This window comes from Antedon mediterranea, chromosome 3 (assembly GCF_964355755.1).
Source record: "Antedon mediterranea chromosome 3, ecAntMedi1.1, whole genome shotgun sequence".
NCBI classification, from domain to species: domain Eukaryota; kingdom Metazoa; phylum Echinodermata; class Crinoidea; order Comatulida; family Antedonidae; genus Antedon; species Antedon mediterranea.
This window is the reverse complement of record NC_092672.1, coordinates 20,076,610-20,100,834: the sequence shown is the minus strand read 5'-3', so window position 1 is coordinate 20,100,834 and position 24,225 is coordinate 20,076,610. Positions and strand designations below refer to the sequence as shown.

The following is a 24,225-nucleotide window of genomic DNA, read 5'->3' as shown; positions in this document are numbered from 1 at the left end:
TACAGGTTCTTTACAATCAAATTCAGATTTTGATTGGTTGTAATTAGTTTATTTAAAAAAAAAAATCCAAACAACTGTTATTAAATTGTAGTCACTTTTTAGTAATTCTGATTCTAATAGTTATATTGTCACATTTAAATTCCATTCTATTCCAATAATGTAGCAAGGCTATCCATGTCATTGTCCTTAAGTAGTAGAATGTTAATTCAGTGTTATGTTGTCACATGTTATGTATTGTTATCTTGTATTCTATCTATTCCAATAATGTAGCAAGGCTATCCATGTCATTGTCTTTAAGTAGTAGAATGTTAATTCAGTGTTATGTTGTCACATGTTATGTATTGTTATCTTGTATTCTATCTATTCCAATAATGTAGCAAGGCTATCCATGTCATTGTCCTTAAGTAGTAGAATGTTAATTCAGTGTTATGTTGTCACATGTTATGTATTGTTATCTTGTATTCTATCTATTCCAATAATGTAGCAAGGCTATCCATGTCATTGTCTTTAAGTAGTAGAATGTTAATTCAGTGTTATGTTGTCACATGTTATGTATTGTTATCTTGTATTCTATCTATTCCAATAATGTAGCAAGGCTATCCATGTCATTGTCCTTAAGTAGTAGAATGTTAATTCAGTGTTATGTTGTCACATGTTATGTATTGTTATCTTGTATTTTATCTATTCCAATAATGTAGCAAGGCTATCCATGTCATTGTCCTTAAGTAGTCGAACGAATTCTGTGCTCTTTTTAGTGAATGTATCTTTCATTACTAACTTAAATATTAAAATCCAAACATCATCCCATTCCTTAACCTTCAGGCCACGCAACTGTCCAATTTTTACTTTATCTGCGTTACTTATCTTAAGACCAAATCTGATCACCTTTCGTACATCATTCCAGCGTTCAGAGATGATTAATTTCTCAAATCCAGCAAAGGTTGGTATCAAGTGCTTGATGCTTTCATACACACCCTCTATTCCTCCTATTGCAATGATTTCAATGAGAACATCGATATTTGATTGGCTAATGATTCCAGGACCTTCAAGTAACTTAAACAGCTCAAATGGATCATTGCTTCTTTCTATTTCGACAACAGAAAATTGTTCACACTTGCAAAGTATAACTTTCAATAGGTTGACTTTCTCTGATTCCTTGAACCACGATGACACTTTGCTGAGCAGTTCCCGATAGTTATCGTCAGATAGTTCACCTAAAAAACCAACAGTGTAATATATGTCACTGGGTCGTTTTTTTTGTAGACACAATAAAAGGCCGAGATAGCTGATTTGAAAAAATTTCAGTACCAACATTTTGAATAATGAATATATTTTAAAAAAATAAAAAGTTTGAAGGTCAACAAAACAGGAAATCTTTTAAATCATTAAAACATTCTTTCCATTCAACTTATATTCTTTGTGACCATACTATTGTAATTTGCCAAAAGAAATTAAGGTTTAAAATCCACATCATAAATGATGCATAGAAGACACATGGTAGACAATCATCACACCATAGACAACACTTTACTAATAAATCAGTGATTTACTAACTAGATAACCATTAAAAAAACTATCAATGTGGATAATTACATTCTCACGTTATTATCTTTAAGGCCAGGTGCGGGCAAACAATTTCTATTGATCATACACTCCAATAATTATCGATCTATAGTTTCCCCTTTGTTTCATAATTTTTGGGATTTTATTTGTGTTACACAAGTTTGTTGAAAATAAGCACTTTCTTATCAGTGGGATCATAGTTCAAATTACACAGTAAAATCTCTAAATTCAAATTTTGTAAATAGAGAGGCATTTTAAAAAGCTATGAAAAATAAACGGTGTAGTAAAAAATGTTATCAGATCACTAAATATAGGTAATGTAAGTTGAATTTTACATTTCTGGTATTTTTATTCAACTTTAGATTTTCTTATTTTCATGCTATAGCAAAAATTATCCACGGTATATCCACCATCTTTTTTTCACCTTCTAGGGAGTCACCAGACATGTTATTACATTAGGTTAAACTACCAAACTACTGAAAAAAAGTCTTCCTGGTTTTGATGGCAGAATTTTGCCAAATTTTGTATTAGACCATATTAAGGGAAAATTAATGTTTTTTCGTCTTGATTTCTGCTACAAATATTTGATTTATGTACAATTAACCAGATATTATGTTTAAAATTCATGCCTGTACCTGGCTGGCTTTTGTTTGTTTGCCCAGAGTTTAATTTGATGCTATACTCTGACCTATTATACAAGCAACACACAATTAATTCATCTGATTCTATCTATTGTACATTAATGAGTCTAGTGTAGTGGGGAGATAAAGAGGTTACAAAAACATAGAGATCTAAAATGGTGTATGTCAGTTGTTTGTTGCCTTCCATATCTACATGATTCATCAGATGCTATATATTGTACATTAATGAGTCTAGTCTAGTGGGTAGATAAAGAGGTTACAAAAACATAGAGATTTAAAATGGTGTATGTCAGTTGTTTGTTGCCTTCCATATCTATATGATGTATCAGATGCTATCTATTGTACATTAATGAGTCTAGTCTAGTGGGTAGATAAAGAGGTTACAAAAACATAGAGATTTAAAATGGTGTATGTCAGTTGTTTGTTGCCTTTCATATCTATATGATGTATCAGATGCTATCTATTGTACATTAATGAGTCTAGTCTAGTGGGTAGATAAAGAGGCTACAAAAACATAGAGATTTAAAATGGTCTATGTCAGTTGTTTGTTGCCTTCCATATCTACATGATCCATCACATGTTATATATTGTACATTAATGAGTCTATTCTAGTGGGTAGATAAAGAGGCTACAAAAACATAGATATTTAAAATGGTCTATGTCATTTTCAACTCTTTGATGTCATCTACTATTTCTATGCATAGAACTTGTAGCCTTTTAAGGAGACCACGATCATCAAACCATTTTGCAAAGTCTGCAATCAACTGTTTAAAATTATCCTCTGACAACTCTAAATAGTTGAAGACAAGTTTCCAAAATTATGATATAAATTGAGAATAATTATCATAATTATCATAGTTGTTGAAAATCATTGTTTGAATATGTCTGTATGTATGAATATAAATTCCTAAAACACCATAACTTTCCATAAATCAGGTCACAATATATATTGCTGCATAGGGAATAATTAATATCCCCAAAACACAGACATGGTAGTTGAAAGTGATTAATACAGAATCTCCTTAGTTGTTATCCTTATGTATTACCAACTTTATATTACATTTAACTTCACATAATGTATCTATCCTTCACGTTTCTTGATGTAGTTCCAAACAGTAGTTTCAGCATAGTTGTGAAGCATTTTCTCACCTTAGCTGGTACAATTACATATGAGCAATTTGTTATTTCTAAATTTAGCTATTGCTATTTCTACATTAGTGGTTGTAACACTACCCTATCTAAGGATCTCTAATGATCTAATGATAATCAACTTACCTGTCCGTAATGAGCTTGTAGCCAGAGGAGTAGTAGTTAGTGTATCTATACAAAATAAACATATTAGGATCTCTAATGATCTAATGATAATCAACTTACCTGTCCGTAATGAGCTTGTAGCCAGAGGAGTAGTAGTTAGTGTATCTATACAAAATAAACATATTCATTAGTCATAATAACAAAAACAGTATCACAATTTATTCAATACACATTTAAAAGTTAGTTTTTATTAAATAAACTATTCTGTTAACAACACTAGGATACACTGTTTCATGCAATTCAAATTAGACCTTATTCATGTATTTTGAAATCATGAGATTTGTCAGAAACCACCATCTTTGACATGTTCCTTATCAAAAATTGTTTTAAAATACTAACATTTTCCAAACTTTACATATCAAGTACCATATAACATATTTTTTACTGTTAATGTTTCTACATTAGCTGGTGTTTTCTGAATTAGCTATTGCCATTTCTAAATTGTATGTAATGTATAATGTAATTTATAATTAGCAATCAACTGACTTGAAAGATATATATCATACATGTATTAGTCATAAATATCACAAATGCATGCTTTCACAGAAAACCAAAAAATCTGATTTTAGAACGCCTCTATTCTGGGAATGGTTCAGCCTAAATTTGTATCAAGTAATAATTAACAATTTGACTAAATGGTCAACTGATTTTCATTAATAGTCATTATCAAGAATAGCACACATTTATTCAATATATATTTTAGGGTTATTCAGGTCTCACAAAAATCAGAATAAACAGATAGCAATCCTTAATACGTTTTTACAAAGGTTTTTTACATAGATGTATATGGCAGATTCTAAAACACCTCTGTTTGAGGCAAATGGTTTAGCATAAATTTGTTTTGATTGTCAATAGCAAATTACCAAATGCCAATTACTTAGTTAAGTGATTCTCATTAGGTTGTAAAAAAAGTACTTAAATATGTACAAAGTTCATGACTGTTGAGTAAATAATATAGGAGGTTTTCTTGACTTAGTTTATTGATATCATTTTTGTGGTAATTGTTGACAACATCAATTACTGAACTAAAAGCCTGTTCACACGTATGGCGTAAGCAGTGGCGTACGCCTTGCGTAGCCTACGCCTTGCGTGTGAACTAGGCAGTGGCGTTATTAACGCAACTCACTAAGCCACGTCCGTGGCGTTATTAACGACAGCTACACACCCCAAATTAACTAACGCCACGGAGCAAACTCCAGCGACGCTTGAATGATTTTAACCTTATTTCATGATATTTACCAATTAATTCTTGTTTTTTACTGTAAATGTTATTGCGGATATAAAAACCACCTATTTAGCTACTATCTGCTCTTCGATTAACCGCGCATGAATGGTTTAGGGTGAAATAAAAGTAAATTATGGCCAAAAGCAGAGTGTTTTTTGTCGGGAATGAATTGATTTAGCAATCAAGTGCTGACTATATTTCAAGCTGGTTAAGAAAAAAAAAATTAAAAGATTACCATCAAGACAGTGTAAAATCTAAAAAGGAAACAAGGGTTTAACCTTTAAAACGTAATGATAGTTGGACTTCTTTGTTTAATTCCATTCATTAATATACCGAACGCCGTACGTGTGAACACCTGAGCATTTTAATCCGTGGATTACCTTACCGCTTGCGTAAGCCACGCCATTCTTAAGCCGTACGTGTGAAGGCTGTTAAAACATCACACCAGCAACTGTTTATCAAATTTAAAGGATTATCGCAGATATTTCTGGACATTTCTAACATGTGGTACAAAATAATAAACAAACTCATGTTCCTCTGTCATCAAACATTGATTTACATTTGTTATGTTTACATGTTTGTTCAAATAAAATAAATGATATGATATCTTTATTGTTTCTATCTTAGCAGTAGTTTTTATTATAGCTGGTACTACATAAGTGGTTGTAACAATGCCCTAATGATCTAATGTTACTCACCTATACCTGTCGCTAATGATCTAATGTTACTCACCTATACCTGTCCTTAATGATCTAATGTTACTCACCTATACTTGTCCCTAATGATCTAATGTTACTCACCTATACTTGTCCCTAATGATCTAATGTTACTCACCTATACCTGTCCCTAATGATCTAATGTTACTCACCTATACTTGTCCCTAATGATCTAATGTTACTCACCTATACCTGTCCCTAATTATCTAATGTTACTCACCTATACTTGTCCCTAATGATCTAATGTTACTCACCTATACCTGTCCCTAATGATCTAATGTTACTCACCTATACCTGTCGCTAATGATCTAATGTTACTCACCTATACCTGTCCCTAATGATCTAATGTTACTCACCTATACCTGTCCCTAATGATCTAATGTTACTCACCTATACCTGTCCCTAATGATCTAATGTTACTCACCTATACCTGTCCCTAATGATCTAATGTTACTCACCTATACCTGTCCTTAATGATCTAATGTTACTCACCTATACCTGTCCTTAATGATCTAATGTTACTCACCTATACCTGTCCCTAATGATCTACTGTTACTCACCTATACCTGTCCTTAATGATCTAATGTTACTCACCTATACCTGTCCCTAATGATCTATTGTTACTCACCTATACCTGTCCCTAATGATCTAATGTTACTCACCTATACCTGTCCCTAATGATCTAATGTTACTCACCTATACCTGTCCATAATGATCTAATGTTACTCACCTATACCTGTCCTTAATGATCTAATGTTACTCACCTATACCTGTCCCTAATGATCTACTGTTACTCACCTATACCTGTCCCTAATTATCTAATGTTACTCACCTATACCTGTCCCTAATGATCTAATGTTACTCACCTATACCTGTCCCTAATGATCTAATGTTACTCACCTATACCTGTCCCTAATGATCTAATGTTACTCACCTATACCTGTCCATAATGATCTAATGTTACTCACCTATACCTGTCCCTAATGATATAATGTTACTCACCTATACCTGTCCCTAATGATCTAATGTTACTCACCTATACATGTCCCTAATGATCTAATGTTACTCACCTATACCTGTCCCTAATGAGCTTGTAGCCAAAGGAGCAGCAATAGGTGCATCTATGCAAAATAAACATATACATTAGTCATAATCAAGAATACCAGTATTAAATCAACTATTCTGCTCATAGATGTTATGCTATTATATTCATGTATTTTCAGACAAACTGTCCATATGATACATAATGATCTAATGATAACCACTAACCTGTCTCTAATGAGCTTGTAGACAGAGGAGTAGCAGTCTGTGTATCTATGCAAAATAAACATATTAGTTATAATAACAAAAACAGTATCACGTACAATTTATGCAATACAGATTTTAAAGTTAGTTTTTATTAAATAAACCATTCTTTTAACACTAGGATACACTGTTTTATTATGCCATTCACATTGGACCTTATTCATGTATTTTGTGTCATGAGATTTGTCTCATTAAATAGAGTAGAACATTTGTGATTTAATACTTTGTTAAAACTGTCACTGTCATAGTCGACTGAAATAGTAAAGTACATGTAACGATACACCACTACGACGTTTATATTTTTTGTGGGAAAATTAGCTTGTGTGTCAGTGTTAGTTAATACTTGTATGTTTTTGTTAATCTCAGATAACATAAAAATTTAGCCCTAAAATAATAGCTCACACAGTTTTGTTTAAAAACAGATATTTCCATTTCCCCGCACATGAGTACAGATTGGGCATATCCATTGTGGCTGAGTAGAGGCAGTTGCTATTCTAATTAAATTATCAGTTATTCGTTTCCAGGTACGTTGTAAAAATTAACATCGTTTAATCCAGGTATAGATGTGGTTATCACTTGTTATATATAATAGATAATAATGTAATACTGATGTGATGTGTATGTATTGTACTAAAGATAACGTAATGAGTATAACAATGGTTATCAATTGTTCATATGTGGATTATTATTATGTATGTTTGTCTGTTGTATTTATAGGGTTTTTTTTTCAAGAGATGGCTGATTGTAGTTTATGTGATAAATGCCAGTGAATATGAATCTGATTGTAGTTTATGTGATAAATGCCAGTGAATATGAATGTGAATATGAATAAATGAAATACTGATGGAAATCAATGCTGCCTTCATATGATTGTGTCCGACTGATCTCGAACTACCACACCTAGCCAACACATCTTTCATGATTTTTGTTTAAATTCCATTTAGAATTTGTTGAACTTGAGACATGATGATTTTTAGAAATACATTATTTATAATGCTCGTTTAATTTGGGGTAAGTGTTAAAACTGTCATCCTGTGTTATATCTCATCCTTATATTAATACAAAAAACAATCTGACAAAATCTACAATGAAAATGTATTGTATAACAAAACAACAAAATATTATATTCTTTCCTTGATGATTTGTTTTATCTTATGTGGATACTGATAGTTTCATGTTATCATTTTATTTCATCTTATGTGGATACTGATAGTTTCATGTTATCATTTTTTTTATCTTATGTGGATACTGATAGTTTCATGTTATCATTTTTTTTTATCTTATGTGGATACTGATAGTTTCATGTTATCATTTTTTTAAATCTTAGGTGGATACTGATAGTTTCATGTTATCATTTTTTTTTATCTTATGTGGATACTGATAGTTTCATGTTATCATTTTTTTTATCTTATGTGGATACTGATAGTTTCATGTTATCATTTGTTTTATCTTATGTGGATACTGATAGTTTCATGTTATCATTTTATTTCATCTTAGGTGGATACTGATAGTTTCATGTTATCATTTTATTTCATCTTAGGTGGATACTGATAGTTTCATGTTATCATTTGTTTTATCTTATGTGGATACTGATAGTTTCATGTTATCATTTTTTTTATCTTATGTGGATACTGATAGTTTCATGTTATCATTTTATTTCATCTTAGGTGGATACTGATAGTTTCATGTTATCATTTTATTTCATCTTAGGTGGATACTGATAGTTTCATGTTATCATTTTATTTCATCTTAGGTGGATACTGATAGTTTCATGTTATCATTTTATTTCATCTTAGGTGGATACTGATAGTTTCATGTTATCATTTGTTTTATCTTATGTGGATACTGATAGTTTCATGTTATCATTTTTTTTAATCTTATGTGTATACTGATAGTGTCATGTTATCATTTTTCTACCATTAGCAAGGACTAGTAATTACATAAAAGACATTTTTATTATCTGGTATTATCATCAACAAACCTGTGACTGATGAGCTTGTTTCCCTTTTTTCTGCAGAGGAAACTCATAGAATACCAATCAATTAGTCAACTGATTTTCATTATATTGTAAAAAAAAGTATTTAACCATGTATTACTTTAACAATAAAACCAATCTATAATTAAAACGGCCTTCGTAGATGTCTCTGGACTAAAGGACATATATCTTTGTACATTGTATTGTTAAATGTTGTATCAAATAAAAAATACTGCAATTGAAGAAAATTGTGATTATAATCAAAAATTTCAACTAACCTTCCAAAAATAGCCACTTTAAATGATTGGTCATCATGCGTTCATTGCCACATTTAACACTATTAGTATCTAGTTTCAAGCACTTTTTGAAATCATGTAAATGAGGCTTCTCTGCTGGATTACAAGCAGTACACAACACACATAGATTGTAGCCAACTCCTTCTCTAGTGACAAGTACAGTTTCTAGTTGATGCATTAGATAACTTAACACCTACAAACCAAGTAAAATGTAGAACATAAGTTTTAAATATAATAGGTTGAAAGTTTGAACCAACCCATATAGGCAAAAGTGCTTGACGCAATTAAGCAGAGCAGAATAGATTATGCAAAGTGACTCAATGACTCTGAGTGTTACATGATAACAAAGATTACATAGAAGGTGCAAGCTGTTTATATATAGTATTTAGCCAGTTTGCCAAATTCCAATTTGGGGCATCAAGTTTTCCTGGGATACATACGCCTAGGACTAGGTGGTCCAGCGTGCCATGAATTTACATAGTTTTTGGGTGAATAAACAAGACATTATATACATATCGTAGAATAAAATATTATAAGTATGTCTTTTGTAATTTTTATTAGAGTCAGCAATTTGAGTTTCGTACATGGCGACTTAAACGTTTATATGATCATTTCCATTGTTTATTGGCAATCATTACATTCAAGTGCTGGTGTTGAATATGTTATTAATAACACATAGGCATATCATGCTAATCTTTACCTCTATGCAGAAACTTGGCTGCGGTTCTTTCATTTGGCCTCTAGCATTACCATCAACTTCAGTCAGATGAGTTATTTCAAGCTGATGAGGAAATTGTCTTTGTTAATTTAAAATGAGCTAAATAATAAATGCAAAACATTACCATTGTATTCATCATAATATGTAGCCTTCAATTTATTTATAAAATTGAAAATGTAATAGTGTAATAGTAGTAAGATTGATTGAAATCATTTAAAACATTGTTTGATATCTACAATTTTGTCTTTAAATATATTTAATTGAAACATTAAATAAATAAAATGAATAATTTCCAAACCTTTAATGCATGCTTGTTTTCAATTTTCACTGTGCCTAGATTGACCCCATGATCCTTAAAGTCAAATTCACTGCGGTTTTGAGACACACGTTGGTCGCCATCTTTATTTTTTTCCTCCATCAAGTCCAGAAATGCAACAATCAATGTATTGTAGACAGCATTAGGAAGAAAGTCTACAGGTGTAAGATAGATTGAAACCATATTTTTTTTGTCCGTTTCAACTTCAAGACTCTCTTTCTCGGTTTTCATTCGAGATGGAACAAAGAATACCCGGTTACCTTCAGTTACCTGCAGATGTAAGCAAAGTGTTGTAAATTAAAATATTACAAGTATAACATTTAAGCTAATTTAAGTGACAGCCAATCTAAAATAAGATGTTTAAAACAATTTTAAATGTAAATATGTATATGTTTGTATGATGTAGTATGTTTAAGTGGATATTAGCCCTTGATGGCATTTGCAGCAATAAGGAAATTGAATTGAAATAACTTACCTTCAATTTCTCAAAGAGCAAACCAAATGTCTTCATCACTTCAGTAAAGATTTCAAAGCGATGTGGATCTTCCTCTAATTCCTGTTCCCATAAATACCGTAGCAGTCTTTCCTCCAGTATTCCTTCCTCATCAAGGCTTTTCCACAACACCCTCATTTGCTTTTATATTAAAAAAAAAACAGTTTATTCTTACTTTATACAGTACAGTCACATGATCAATACAATTATACTGTTTCACATCAAGTTACTAAGAACAGATTATTAACATCGCCTATACATCCACATTTTTGACAATCTAATATCATAATAAAATACATTATCTACCTACCACTTTAATAGACGGTTTAACTACTGTGATCACTTTTGTAACCATTTGAATCATCATTTGAAGATCTGTTATCACAGTGTTTTTCAGTTTTTTGTTAGAACTTGAATGTAAAATGATCCCAATGTCATTCATATACTTTATGGCAGTGTCGAGCCTCTCTTCGGAAATTTCACATTCAGTGCCAATCCTGAAAACCTAATACAGAATTTAATTCAAACAAATAACTTAACTTAGTACATTACTTGTAGAGCCTGGAGAAAAGCTAATGGAAAATGCAATGATAGGCCAGGACTATAAATATTAGTAGTCTCTATAGGAATAAAAACAAAGTAACAATAAATAATCATATTATATAATTACATTGGAATCCACAATCAAAACTTTACCTCCTCAAACGTAATACACAATTTTGTTTCACCAATTCTTTGCAAACTTTCCTGTAAATTAACCCACTTTACTGGAACTTCTCTCACCATTTCCATCATGTATCTACCAACGTTTCGCTTAAGTTTTGTAATACCTTCAGGTGATTTCATGGTGTTATCAACCATGTACATTTCACGATCTACATGGTGAGCATATGGCATTCCTTCCATTTTATCGAACATTTTCTTGTACATCTTCATAACCTTCAATTAATAAATACATTCATATTGCTACTATCGCTGATAACTTATCACAATAATTACTGATCACGCTGATATACTGTATAGTATATTTCATTTAATATTTTTACTTTGTATTCAATGTGTGTGGTAAATTAAAAAAAACAAACATGTTTAAAAAGGACATTTAATAGGCATTATAAATACAATTTAGATCAAACGGGCAGTCATTTTGGATTTTTGTCGCCATCTTGGATTTTGTTTGCGCCTCCAGGCATATTTTCAAGCTAAGTGTAGACAATGATATATCCACTGAGAATACTCACATGATCAGCGAGATCAATCTGCGTGATCTCAGTGATCATCATGATCAGTGGTTTACAAGACAATATGTCACAACCTAATGTACACAATCTTCCATAACTGTTACAGGCTGTTTTATTTGATTCATACTGTAATTCAAAATGACAAAATCTCAAACAATGTTTCTACTTTAATGTGCTTTCTTTAATGAATTCTTTTGTAATGCATGTAATGTGTATAGCTTAAATGTTCCATTTTCATGTTATATTATTTGATTGTATAAACATGTACATTAGACCTCAAACTGCTTTTTTGTTCTAATTGTACTGATGGGTTGTTAAATACAGTCAACCTTTTTGTAGGCAAAATATTAATTCTAAAGAGCCTATTAATTTACCTTACTACACGCACAACGCAATTAATAGTTGTATAGGAACCAGTATATACAAACCAATCGCGACTGGTCGCCGTTACCCATATCACCCGTGTGACACGTTTAAAACTTTTCAGTTTCACTCAGTTACAGTAAAAATAGAACATGGGCAACTATACATGAAACTAAGCTTATGTCTACATTGTTGTGCACCTGTCAGTTGCAGTCAGTTGAGGTTTATAGTTACATTCAGTTGTGTTCAGTTGCTAGGAGCACTTATGTTGACATAGTTAAGAAAAAGACAAGATATAAATATCTAATATTTATATACTATTTACCTCCTCCTCTTTTTCTGATGCTGTCCCTGACAATTTGTCCACATGAGTTGCAACCAAACAGATGGGAGGTGACTCTATGTTCTTGCCATCAATTGAAATAGTGTTTCCTGAACCATGTTGTACAGTATGTTCATAAATGGACCTTATCCAGAAGAAATTCATGTCCAAATTAGTCATTCCTAGCTGACCCTAAAATGACAATGACAATATATTTTTAAACTAATATTGAAATTAAATTACATTATAGCATTTGTAGTTCACAAGATTGTCTAAAGTACTAAAGTTTAACTTACTATTTTTGAATCCCGTGGTTTAGCTGGCTCATCCAAGTTGTCCATGACATTGAAAGCAACACAGTATGATACTGTATTTGTCAGGAAAAACTGGAAATTAACAAGGATTATGTTTTCATGGTTAATTATAATATAATATTACAATATTTTATATAGATAAAGTTTAATGACTCAAGTTTAAACTTCAACATTCTATTTGCACACTACATACTGTACTGTTTCATCAAGGTGATAAAATAGCTCTTCTTTTTATCACTTTTATGAAACAATCTAGTGCGCAAATAAATAGTCATTTATTTATCTATTTTGCTCTGCTTTTGTTACGAGCACTTTGTTCATGCCTCATCAAGTCAAACATGCAGATTAATGCAGACTGTAAAATCAACTTTCACCATTTTTACACTGTGATACCAGACCCTTACCAGGACTGTGGTTCCTATGTTGTGGGAACTAACTTGACATAATGTGTATTACTATGTATGTTTTGTTATGTTGTCATGATCATTTCAAAACCATTGGCTAGGTCTAACCTACTTGTTTAGACGTTTAAAAACAAGCTACATGCTGTCACCCAGACAGTGAGCAAATCCTGTCAATGTCTAAATATAGCGCAATTTCATTGTTGGTATATACATGAGTCTGTTGTATTGTCGTCATTGTCTAGGCCAGAGTGATACATAACAATAAATTGGAACAGATACCATCAATGCAGGCAGGAACACATGGTTTCTTGTAAGAGGGATGTATGTATGTCAAATTAAATTGTTTTTCCACCATCGTTCAGCTCGCATTGATACACGTGGTAATTTCTTACAAGAGAGGTGCGTGTACTACGTCAAATGGCATTTCCACAACCATTGTTTAGCTCGCCTTGATACACGTGGTAATTTCTTACCATCAAAGTCATACAATTGTTGATATTATTTCAAAAGTGGTACCTCTCTGTTTACTTTTCCATTTGGATAGTGATTTGCTTTTATTATGAGTCTTAATATGACCTTCTTTCTTTTTAGATCAGGAATAGTATTTGTTGTAATTAGATTGTGAATAGTATGTGTAAAGTATTTATTTTAGCATTGTTTATTGTAGATCACCTATTGATCTTTATTCAACATCGCATTATTGCATGAAATATAAAGAACAAAAGAGAAAGAAAGAAAGGCCTGGTATAATTGGTGGAGGTATGGTTTTCTGAGGTTTTGAGGTTGTTTAATGCTTACTGACGATGCTTAAATAATATATTAAACCTTCTCATTCCCACATCTACTCCACTCCGCCCCTCCACCCTATCATTTTACTGTTGATAATATTGACAGGTACAAATGCCCTGTGGTCCTCTCCCCTGGATCAGCCCCTGGTGATGTTTCATATGAAAACTAGAAAAACCAACAAAAACATAGCATCTAGTCTAAAAAAATGTTGCACATTGATAAATAACCCTGTTAAAAATGTTCTTGGCAAAATACAGTCAGTAATATAGTAAGTACACATCATGTAAAAAGAAAGTAAAGCTCTATTAGTATTTAAGAGCTTCTAATTGATTTATTTCTGAACCCAATAAAAATAATATTTGTTTTAAATATGACTCTTAGAATACAAGTGATATTCATAATAGAATAATGAAAACATACCCTGTGCGTTATATAGTAGTCTAGTTGACCAGCATAGTCCCATATACTAGTTATGTCACTCACATTTTCTTTTCTTCTTACCATCTTATACATAGCATTCTTAAATTTAGCCCAGGTTCCAACATTGCCTTCTACAAAAAATTACAGAAACAAAACCAATATAACAGTGTTACTGATCGATATCATTATACATCTTTTATGCAGATTTAAATGTTATAAAAGCTTTATTAGTCTGTACCTACCTTCTTGTAACCTTTTATCAACCTTTTCTCCTAAAGCATGTGAACGAATTTGCTCTGATAGCTCAATATCTATACAAAGCAAGAAATGGACAATTAGATTAGGAAACCAATCTGTTGTATGGGATGAGAGGAATACAATGATAAGCAATATTTTGAACATTGACAGTAATTTTCCAATTCTTGGTATCTGAGGTGATTTCAATCACCTCATTGAAAATGTAAGACCAAGACGTAATGGTTGCATAGCCAAATGAATTTTGAATTGTTATTTGTTGTATAACCAATGTGTAAATGGCATTATATTATACATTTAAGAATGTTTTTATTTAAATATTAGTATTATTTTATCAAAAATAAATTAATGTTAAATTTATAGCAAAATAATGAATATGTAAAATTTAACATTTTCAGTTGCTTTTCTCACCATTTACATCTTTTATCTTTTTCCATTGACTACAATCCTTCTTTGCTTGAAACACTGTGGTTGTAACGATTCCATCTGTGGATTGTTCTGCAGAATTGAATCTATTATAACATTGTATAGTAAAGTTAAAATTTATTGTACATTTTAGAAACATACATAGTATGTATAAAATGATTAAATCATGAAAGGGTTTGCATTTAAATATTCCAATCATAAAACAACTGATACATTTTTAATGAATAGAACATTAGTAAGTTTAAAAGTAAATTAAAGTGTATAAAATTAATGTTTTTAATATTTTATAAGAATCACAATATTCAACATACTGCAATGTCACCCTTAGTGTATAATAATTCAAATTAAATAAAACCTTTCCTTTAGCAGTTCACAAGATAATGTTTGCACACAACTATTGATGGTCAATACAGCTTAAGATACCGTACAGTAATATATACTCGATAAACATTATACCAATTTTACTTTTTACCTTTCTCCAACCATAGCCTTTACACAGCTAGTCTTCCCAGCACCTTCTTTTCCTAGAAACATACATCTTGAATTCACAACAGACATGCTACCAGTTTTAAGTTCTTCTTTATATATTTTAATAGCTTGTTTACCCCTGGCACGTATCTCTGCAGGAACTAATTCTATTATGACAACAAATTAATTGTTATCTCATTCTGCCTCTATAAGCCTTAAAAATGCTTGATATTATCAGTATTTTGTTATTAAACAGTAAAATAAATGTCATCCCATATACAGTACAATAGTTCTCATCAACTTTAATAATACCTCCGGTAAACTTGAACCATGGGAAATAAGAATATTAAATTATGTTCGAGTACCAGCAATACAATAATATTAAAGATGTATTGTCCCCCAAAAACATGAAAAATGAAGATTAATTAAATCAGACTTTGAATATGTTATTTTGTAGTTTTAATAAAGATAATCACTTCCGTAGAAAAAAAAATGAAAAAAAATAATGTTTTCACTTATAAATTGACAAAATAAATGGTTAAATTCAACCAAAAACCCATTGGCTGGCAGCCAATTTGAACATTTTTTGCTTTAAATTAAAGTTTTTTTTTCCGATCCAATTTTTGGTCAAAGTGGATAACTATTATGTTACATTAAAATGGCATATTCAACAAACATTTTGTTAAGAATTATTTTTTCAGGGGGACACATCTTTAATACAAATATATTAAACCAACTCTCAATTAATATAATAAAATAGTGGCAACCATGTACATAAATATCAATTATGCTATTGATTGGGCTGATCCAGAGAATGTAGTTTCATTCATTTGTAATGAACCAGAAAAATAAGGTCTACCAGCTTATATAAAAATATTCACCTTACAGTTTGTTTCTGTAGTACAATTTTGTAAAATTTATAGTAGTAGCATTGATAATTTCAAATGACCACCTGTACCACACTAAAGCTTTTGCACTGTGTTTACCTATCTTAGATTAATGCATAATTTATATTTATAAACTTTACTTACTGTCAAAATAGTTTAAAATCACAGTTTTTTCTTTTTTCGTTATGTACACATTTGTTTCTACAACAGATTCGGGCGTCTTTCCTTCCTAAAAACAAAAATATTTACTTAAACAAGCTATTTACAAAGACATATTAATTGATAGACACCCAGATCCAAAACACTACCTCTGTTCTGTAGTAGGCAAGATCTATAAATCCAAACGTAAATAGTAATAATATACTAACAATGAGAAAAACTGCTGGCAGATAAACCAACTTTGATCTATTTATTATGTAGAAGCAAGAATAGCATTCTCTCCTGTGTTTAATTTTCACCACATACTACACTATCCCCATAATGGGAAGTAGGCCTCTTTATCCCATAATATGAGTGAGCTTTCCTGTGTTTAATTTTCACCACATACTACACTATCCCCATAATGGGAAGTAGGCCTCTTTATCCCATAATATGAGTGAGCTTTTAAATGTTTGGATTTGATAAATAAATAAAAGTGCACTGTTAATCAATTGTTTTGACAGAAAACCCCTACAATTGTATATTTGGATCACCATGAACCTACCTTTTGTGGTGGTTGAAGTTGTCCCTTAAGAGAGAGGTTGTGGTCCCTTGAAAGAGGTGGTCACTTAAGAGAGGTGTGTTCTTTAAGAGAGGTGGTCGTTTACAAGAGGTGTTCGATTATAAGAAGTAGTCCTTTATGAGAGGAGGTGATCCCTTACAAGAGGTAGTCAATTATGAAAAGCGCTCTCTTAAGAGAAATGTTTGCTTACAATGTATGGTCGTTTTAGAAAATTGGTCGTTTACAAAAGTGGATAGACTGATAGCTAAATAAAAAAATGCATTTGCACAGATTTAAACAGGTTTGTAAAAATATATATTTTCTATATTAGCTGGCGATAGTGTGAGGCAATTTTTGTTACTACATTAGTTGTTGACCGTTCTACATTAGCTGGTGTTGACTTTTTATTTACTACATAAGCTGTTAGTGTTTCTACATTAGCTGGAGGTTTTACTACATTAACAGTTGTTAGCTATATTAGTATAAACAAGCATTCTTGTAAGCACCTTTAAGGTTTTGATTCGGTGTTTTTAGTTCATCCTCTTTAATTGGCTACCTAAAGACCTAGACTTTCTAATGCAGAAACTTCTCAAACATGCCCACTAATCTGCGAAAGAAGCCGACTTTTGTCTGTGTACGTCTCAAAACAGAGTCAAGCTCTGTTAATGACCGTCCCCATGAGATTATTGTTATGCATTTTACATCTATTTATGAAAAGCAACTTCAATTTTCTGCATATTACCTTATTTAGCAATGTCAATAATGCACTATCCTTTTTAATGAGAAATTTTACAATTTCTGAAGCAGGGTTGAGACTTTGAATCAGGTATTCATATAGTGGAGGATTTCCATCCTGTGGAAAAAAAACCAATCATGAAGTTAAAAATTATTTTTTTTTGTGAAAGAAGGATGTCAAGTGTGACGCTGTATTTATCTTATCCTTAAAAATAATTCCATAATTCACATGTTATAACATAATTTGTTTTAACTATCTTAAAATGGTAACGATGTTAATCTCTTTCCAACACAATCACTTGAATGCAAATAAAATATAAAACCCATGTTTTCACATATCCTAAACTAATAGTCCATTCATTACAATTTTTGTGGCAAACCCTATGTTTTCATACACTAATGGCAACATTTAAAGCATTTTAGTGATCAAATTTCATGTATTACCATGTGAAAAACACAAGTCACGCTTGAGTGATTTTGGTCCAAAAATAGTCACCCTTTTTTCTGGAAATTTTGGGTGCGGCAAAGACGCCAACAACAACAACAATAATATTAGGGAATTCATGATTCAACATTTCAATCTTTATCGAATCATTGTTTAATGTGTATTGTCTTTATGAAATAAGCAAAAGGCCTATAACTGACAATACACTACAGTAAAGTAAAATACATTGTTATTCAGTTTATATAATCGGCTGTTATAAGTTTGTCACCTCTCAACAAATCAAATGATACATTGGGAGGTTTTATGAAATCATGTCCAAACTATACAGGGCGCTATAATATTTTGAAAAATACATTAGACCATAAAGGGCGCTACTAGAAATGTAAAGGTTTTGGTATTTATCATAGTAAATATGCCAAATGGTGGAAAATACAATATTTCAATTATTAAACAATACATGAATTTATTACAAACGTTGTGCGGATATTTAGCATATTTTCTTTTTATTCTTATCTAGAGTCTTAATAGAGATTAGAAATATCAGAATATTTTTCTGTATATTCAAAATTGCTTTCGCCATTATCAGCATAGTTGGGAGGTCTGCTTTTGTAAGTTATTTCACTGAATGATTTAGATTTCAATGTCCATTAGGCGCAGGAGCCCCGGATAGCGTTACGTTTGAAAACCCCAAAAAGTGAGGTTTTCAACCATTAGCGGCATGACTGATGTGAGTGATTAATGTGTTTTACGGACGGTTTCAAGGACTATCCTACCAGTGGGCTGAGCTGTTCACTGGTCAAATGATTGACACTTTGTATCACCGTTTGTAACTGGAGCTGTGACGACCTTTGTAACTGGAGCTGTGACGACCTTGCAAGAATACTAGGCCAGAATTTTTAATTGAAAAGTGCCTTGGTATTAACATTACAATAACATGGAGATGGAAACAAATTTGTCTATCTTTCTTTCTAAAATAAATGGTCACTATAGTTTCAAACTAGGCTTAGTCCACCACATTAGTAATTACGAATCGAAACCTAAATTAAAATTGTTGGTATTCTTTGGCCGTTGTTTGATTAATTACATCTTCATGCCATGTTTTTTTTTTCTCTAATGATTTGGCGATAAGCTCCTATATTAATTAGGCCTACTAGCAGAGGGTTCGATGAGTTTTGAAAAGTTATGGAAATGTGGTCTAACATATAGCAATTCAGTTTTTTAAGGCCCTTCTTCCTTGTCCGAGCCTTTGGAAATATTAAAAAGTTATATTAATATAATATATTCTGTGTTTTCATGTTTTGAGAAATTGTAGCCTATATCATTTCAGATGTTTCGCGCTGCGCTTTTATTTGTTTCGCGCTTCGTCTTGTTCGAGCTTCCTCCGTACATACCGATAATTAATATGATTTTTCATTTCATTTTTTGTACATTATTAAAAAATAGCATACAAAACCCCATACAGAACATACCCTTCTCTGAGAAAACACTTGTGGGCGATTCCCCGAATACGGCATGATGGAATAGCTTTGGAGATTTTGACTTTGGAGTAGGCCTAAATCGAAAAACGTCAAGCAACTCAACAGTTCTTTTCAGAACTAATATAGGCCTACGTGGTGTACCGCAAATTTATATCAACAAATATGTAACTTGTTTAGCACGTTTAAAATGGATAGCAAAACATATTAAAAAAAAAAAACCTGAATTATTTCAAACAGACAGCACATTAGTTCAAACGGATAGCACAATAGATAGCTCAATCAAATGGATATAACTATGATATAACTGTACTGTGCATTCTATACGGATTATCGGATAGCACATTCTTTCAAATGGATAGCACATTCTTTCAAATGGATAGCACATTCTTTCAAATGGATAGCACATTATTTCAAATGGATAGCACATTATTTCAAATGGATAGCACATTATTTCAAATGGATAGCACATTGGGTAGCACAATCAAATAGATATAGTACCTGGGGCGGATCCAGACATTTTTGAGAGGGGGGGTCCGTCGATAAAAAGGGCACATCAGATATTGAGTATTTGAGCCACAGCCCCCCCATGGTGGGGGTTGTGGCGAAGCGAATTTTGTTACAGAACACACTTAGATGGCCGGAAATGGCACTCTCGCACGCAAAATCCATGATAAATGGCACCTTTCTAGTTCGCCGGAAATGACACTTTATTAGCAGGGATAACGATGCAAAATTAAAAGTTGTTATTTTTCAACCAATTTAAACATTATCTGTTGGTATTTTGTTTCAATATTCCAATAAAGAAAGAATTACGAAAATCTGACTTGTTGTAGTTTTCGAAATATAGGGTCTAAAACATTGCCGAAAATGATCGTTTTTAGCCACGAACGTTGTAAATAAATTGCGCCATTTTTCGCTAAAATAATTACATATAATTACGTTTTATAGTAATTTCTTTTATATATCAACATTGGAAATATCAATAAAATATGTTATTAAATGTTTATAAAATATATAGAGTTGTTTATTTTACGGAATTCGTACAAATTCATTGCTCTAAATTTGTGTCGTACCGTTCAGTACAGAGAGATCACGTGACTTCTTGGCACACGCGAGAGAGAAAACATTCCGCTGTGGGTGATTCGCGTCCACCAATCAAATAGCCAGAATCCAAAATCATTCAACCGTGAGTTCTGCCGAACGCGGGAAGCGTTCGCGGGAAAGCTCAGCTTTGATTGGCTTACGATGACATTATATCACAAAATGGTGGTTTTGTAGTTGAGCCTCACGTAATTTTCACAAATATTGTTTAAAAAATGAAATAAATGAACCTTCTTTATGGTATGTGTGATTTTTCTTTAAAAGATTTGAATAATAAAGGCTTCATATCGATTTTTTTGGCACTTATAATAAATATTTCTCAGAGAAAAAAGCACATGGCTTGTAGAACTATATTATCTTGACAAACAAATCCCAGGTCATGAGAGGCTCAACAACAAAAACAAGGTTGAATAGTGCAGGGAGTTGATTTTACAACTCCCTGAATAGTGTAAGGACCGTTCGATGATTTTTGAGTAAACAATCTACCGCGTATGGTCGTACGCGCTAGATAGTACGATATTTTAACTACATTTTTTACATGTTTGGTTGGATGTAATGGAAATAAAAAATAGTTGATCTGATGGAATGATATGTAAATAAACAAATACTCAAAAGAATTATGTTTACAGTTCAATTATTTTCAGAATAATAATACATAAAAATGTGTTTACCAATGGACAAATAATCGCGTCAATGACATAGCGCACATGGTAACGTACGCGGAGTTGAAACGTAAAAAGTTTACATGCGCCCTCTGTAGTATGTGAAACGATCTATTTTTAGAAGTTTAAGTAGAGATCATCACGCGTCACCTCCTCTCACGATGCTCTTTGATCGGCCGCCGTAACTTTAACATCGCGCTCATTGTGATAAATTTCTGTTTTTATTTTTGGGGTTAGTGTAGCCTACTCTGTGCATACTAATATACACACAAATATGTCACACGAATACAATATTGAACCTCTAAAAAAAGGGCACCCTTAAAATTTAGGGGGGGTCCGGACCCCGTGGACCCCCCCTCTGGATCCGCCCCAGAGTACTGTACATTATTCTACAAGGATTATCGGGTAGCACAATATTTCAAATGGATAGCACATTAGGTAGCACAGTCAAATGGATATAGTACTGTACATTATTCTATACGGATTATCGGGTAGCACATTCTTTCAAATGGATAGCAAATTATTTCAAATGGATAGCACATTATTTCAAATGGATAGCACATTAGGTAGCACAATCAAATGGATATAGTACTGTACATTATTCTATGATTATCGGGTAGCACATTCTTTCAAATGGATAGCACATTAGGCCTATTTCAAATGGATAGCACATTATTTCAAATGGATAGCACATTATTTCAAATGGATAGCACATTATTTCAAATGGATAGCACATTGGGTAGCACAATCAAATAGATATAGTACTGTACATTATTCTATAAGGATTATATCGGGTAGCACAATATTTCAAATGGATAGCACATTAGGTAGCACAGTCAAATGGATATAGTACTGTACATTATTCTATACGGATTATCGGGTAGCACATTCTTTCAAATGGATAGCAAATTATTTCAAATGGATAGCACATTAGGTAGCACAATCAAATGGATATAATTGTACTGTACATTATTCTATAGCCTACAGATTATCGGGTAGCACATTCTTTCAAATGGATAGCACATTAGGTAGCACAGTCAAATGGATATAGTACTGTACATTATTCTATAAGGATTATCGGGTAGCACATTCTTTCAAATGGATAGCACATTAGGTAGCACAATCAAATGGATATAGTACTGTACATTATTCTATACGGATTATCGGGTAGCACATTCTTTCAAATGGATAGCACGTTCTTTCAAATGGATAGCACATTGGGTAGCACAATCAAATGGATATAGTACTGTACTGTACATTATTCTATACGGATTATCGGGTAGCACATTCTTTCAAATGGATAGCACATTATTTCAAATGGATAGCACATTAGGTAGCACAATCAAATGGATATATGTAATTGTACTGTACATTATTCTATACGGATTATCGGGTAGCACATTCTTTCAAATGGATAGCACATTCTTTCAAATGGATAGCACATTGGGTAGCACAATCAAATGGATATAGTACTGTACTGTACATTATTCTATACGGATTATCGGGTAGCACATTCTTTCAAATGGATAGCACATTCTTTAAATGGATAGCACATTATTTCAAATGGATAGCACATTAGGTAGCACAATCAAATGGATATATGTAATTGTACTGTACATTATTCTATACGGATTATCGGGTAGCACATTCTTTCAAATGGATAGCAAATTATTTCAAATGGATAGCATGGATTTGGGTAGCACAATCAAATTGAGCACATTGGGTAACACATTGCATCAAATGGGAGCCTACTGTACAGTTATTCTATTGAATTGAATTGAAATATATATTTATACTGGGTAACCTCTTCAGTCAAAGACTGGTCTCCCAGAGGGCCCAGTTGGTGATCAGTGGCTGTGATAATACACCGGGGTAACCCCCCACTCGTCTCGAAAGATGTACTAGGTTCTTTAAAGTACACACGAGCTAGATGTGTATTCTATTATCGGGTGTAGCACATTAAAATTGAGAGGATAAGATGGACATCATAATTTATTATTAAGGGGCAAAACAGCAAATCTTTACTGAGGGGACACTCCTATAAAGCGGACATTAAGGGGACGGGGAACATTTAAGCTCAGTGCCAATGTTCACTCAATATATTTTCCATCACAAAATAACAAAAAAGACGAAATATTTATATCCATTTATCGTTATTAAATAAAAATGGATATCATGATAATTATGATACTTTGTTTGTCTTGAAAGTTTTCATTGGTGAAACGTTGCCTGCTACATTTTGAATTTCCGAGTCCAGATCAGTATTGGTATTGGTTTTCCGTGATCTATTCTAATCTAACTAATGAAACAATTTTTAGAAAATGATATATCTGATAGATATCATCTAAGTGATGTTTTACATATAAGTTATAACGTTTAACTTTTCATTCTCCATACATTCAATTCTTTTAATATAGTTCTTGTATAACACCATCAAGTAGTAGTAGAAATTATTGTAGGCTTTTCTTATTATTCAGTCAATTCAGTGTTTCTATACAGAAAAGAGTAGTCAGTGGCCTTAACATCAATTAATTGTATAATTTGCACCCAAGGTCGAATAGCAAGAAACTCAGGTCCAGTTACATTGGTGTTCATTGGTCAATAGGAAATGAACAGCACACTTATGGGTGGTGACAAAGTTTAGTTATTGATA

At 32.1% G+C, this 24,225-nt stretch overlaps 2 protein-coding genes and 1 long non-coding RNA gene across 3 annotated transcripts in view; all 3 read right to left on the bottom strand.

The window, feature by feature from the left end:
* Positions 1–56: 56 nt before the first annotated feature.
* On the bottom strand, positions 57–9,051 carry LOC140044129 (uncharacterized). Its single transcript, XM_072088608.1, has 5 exons — positions 9,018–9,051; positions 6,729–6,773; positions 6,530–6,580; positions 3,480–3,623; positions 57–1,214 (listed from the first exon to the last, which is right to left on the bottom strand). The coding sequence occupies exons 1-5, from the start codon at positions 9,049–9,051 to the stop codon at positions 682–684; spliced, it is 807 nt and encodes a 268-aa protein (XP_071944709.1). The 3' UTR covers positions 57–681.
* A 111-nt stretch (positions 9,052–9,162) lies between these two features.
* LOC140043960 (uncharacterized) lies at positions 9,163–10,133 on the bottom strand. The gene is made up of 3 exons (XR_011844451.1): positions 10,052–10,133; positions 9,736–9,816; positions 9,163–9,228 (listed from the first exon to the last, which is right to left on the bottom strand). It is a non-coding gene; the product is annotated as an uncharacterized lncRNA (long non-coding RNA).
* A 727-nt stretch (positions 10,134–10,860) lies between these two features.
* Positions 10,861–24,225, bottom strand: part of LOC140044127 (uncharacterized) — a 45,977-nt gene continuing 32,612 nt past the window's right edge. The window contains exons 5-14 of the mRNA XM_072088607.1: positions 17,894–18,004; positions 16,596–16,680; positions 15,569–15,731; positions 15,082–15,182; positions 14,658–14,726; positions 14,416–14,546; positions 12,785–12,874; positions 12,492–12,680; positions 11,259–11,501; positions 10,861–11,067 (exon numbers count right to left, since the gene is read on the bottom strand). Of these exons, the coding sequence (XP_071944708.1) occupies positions 10,861–11,067; positions 11,259–11,501; positions 12,492–12,680; positions 12,785–12,874; positions 14,416–14,546; positions 14,658–14,726; positions 15,082–15,182; positions 15,569–15,731; positions 16,596–16,680; positions 17,894–18,004 (1,389 nt within the window). The remainder of the gene's footprint in view (positions 11,068–11,258; positions 11,502–12,491; positions 12,681–12,784; positions 12,875–14,415; positions 14,547–14,657; positions 14,727–15,081; positions 15,183–15,568; positions 15,732–16,595; positions 16,681–17,893; positions 18,005–24,225) is intronic.

Coding starts and splice junctions, on each gene's coding strand:
- LOC140044129 (XM_072088608.1), bottom strand. CDS start 9,051: ATGACCAATCATTTAAAGTGGCTATTTTTGGAAG. Junction 6,774..9,017: donor AAAGTGGCTATTTTTGGAAG/GTTAGTTGAAAT, acceptor TATTTTGCATAG/ATACACAGACTGCTACTCCT. Junction 1,215..3,479: donor TACAAGCTCATTACGGACAG/GTAAGTTGATTA, acceptor TTGGTTTTTTAG/GTGAACTATCTGACGATAAC.